At 34.8% G+C, this 1,639-nt stretch overlaps 1 protein-coding gene across 1 annotated transcript; it reads right to left on the bottom strand.

Moving 5' to 3' along the window:
- Positions 1 to 615: 615 nt before the first annotated feature.
- On the bottom strand, positions 616 to 768 carry K441DRAFT_594757 (uncharacterized protein; the record flags this gene model as incomplete). The annotated part of the gene is made up of 1 exon (XM_067644969.1): positions 616 to 768. A coding segment is annotated over one exon (153 nt), but the record flags the coding sequence as incomplete, so codon positions are not given.
- Between the last annotated feature and the right edge of the window lie 871 nt (positions 769 to 1,639).

Here is a 1,639-nt window from a genome sequence, read left to right as displayed (position 1 = left end):
AAATTCTCCTAAGTCTTTTAATACTAGTGCTATATTCTCTAACCCGGCGGGCCCCACCCAATAATATTCTAACTCTACTTTTAATTACTTCTGCACTAGGTCGTCTACCTCTAACAAGGTTTTACATTCTTCTTGATTTTTAGGCCTCTCTAGGAACTTTGCCTAGTCCTAAATAAGTAGAAAATCTTATAGGAAAATTATTACGGATTGAAAGATTTCTAACCATCTTATATTTTTACTTCCTATTTAGATATATTCCGGAGAAGTAACTGCAATTATAATAATGGTAAAGTGGTACTTACATATTCTAATAATAGTAGGTTTAATAGCCCCTTATAAAAGATAAACTAGGTTACCCTGCTAGATGGGTTTCGTTAAGGTATAGAGAATTAAACGGGCGCTCTATTCCCCTATATATTTTAGGTACCTAAATATATTTTTTAAAACAATATATACTTTTTATATATTACCCTACCCAGAATAAGGCTCTATAGAGGACACTTAGCCTAGAATATAGCCCTAGCTTTTAATTGCTGCTACCTCCTTATTGTCCTAAGTCTCTATAGATACTGGCTTATATAGAAGAAACCTAACAAGCTATTAAAAGACCTTTTTCTATAAAACCTTATAGTTAGGTAACAAGTTAGCTGCGTTAAGAGTGTTAGAGCTTATACTAAGCAAGGCGTACACCTTATTATAACGCTTAGTAGCTTTGTGGGTATAAAATATATCTAACAACTCGCCTAGCGGACGTATAGCTAAAAAACTTATATTTAATTAACAGACTCTAACCGTAGGCCGGAACCTAGCTTACCTTATTAGGTAAGTCACTAAATAGATAAGGCTATACAAGTCTAGACGAGCTTAGTAGAAAATCTGTAATAATTTCAAGCCTAAGCAGAAGTTATACCCGTTAATCTCTATTAGGCTATATACAATCAGAATACGTTAAGCTGCGGCAACTTCCTGAAGTACCTAAATCACTATTAATAAAATCTTCTAACTTTGTTAAGAGTCTACTCTCTTACCTAGATATAGCGAAACTAAGGTCTTTAAAGTAGCGCGAGCACTGCTTACTAAATTATTTTATTACTTAAAGAATTCAACCACTTCTTCCGTGCGCGTATTTCTTCTAACACTTAATCGCTACTATCTACCGCCTCTCTAAGCCAGACAACTATACGGTGTGCTCTACTATATATTTTCGCCATAGACCTAACCTAATGCCCCCGCTCTTATTAATCCTATTAGTTAATATAAATAGCATCTATCCATATCCACTCAATAGAGCGATTTTAAAGACGCTAGAGCGCCGCGTAAAGGTTCTCCGTAACGTTAAACTAATACTTATCTATAAATATAGGCAGGGTATTCTCCGGATTGCCCTATATATAGGATAAAGCCTTATACCAAGGAGGCCCTCTATTAGATCTGTTTAAAGAGTAGTTAAAAAGCTAGTATTTTATAGATACAGTTTCGTCTTTAGGTGGCTTTAGGCGGAGCAAGTAAATGCTATTACTCCCCAGTAAAAGCGAAGAATAAGGGTATAGAGGCATAACATAAGACGTACCTAGAAACTTAAACTTATACGTGTTAGGTAGTTAGGATAGATAGTATAATAAAAATATTTCTAAGCCCT

This window comes from Cenococcum geophilum (assembly GCF_001692895.1).
Source record: "Cenococcum geophilum 1.58 unplaced genomic scaffold K441scaffold_88, whole genome shotgun sequence".
NCBI classification, from domain to species: Eukaryota; Fungi; Ascomycota; class Dothideomycetes; order Gloniales; family Gloniaceae; genus Cenococcum; species Cenococcum geophilum.
Note: the sequence above shows the minus strand (reverse complement) of the source record. Positions and strands in the feature narration are given on the sequence as shown.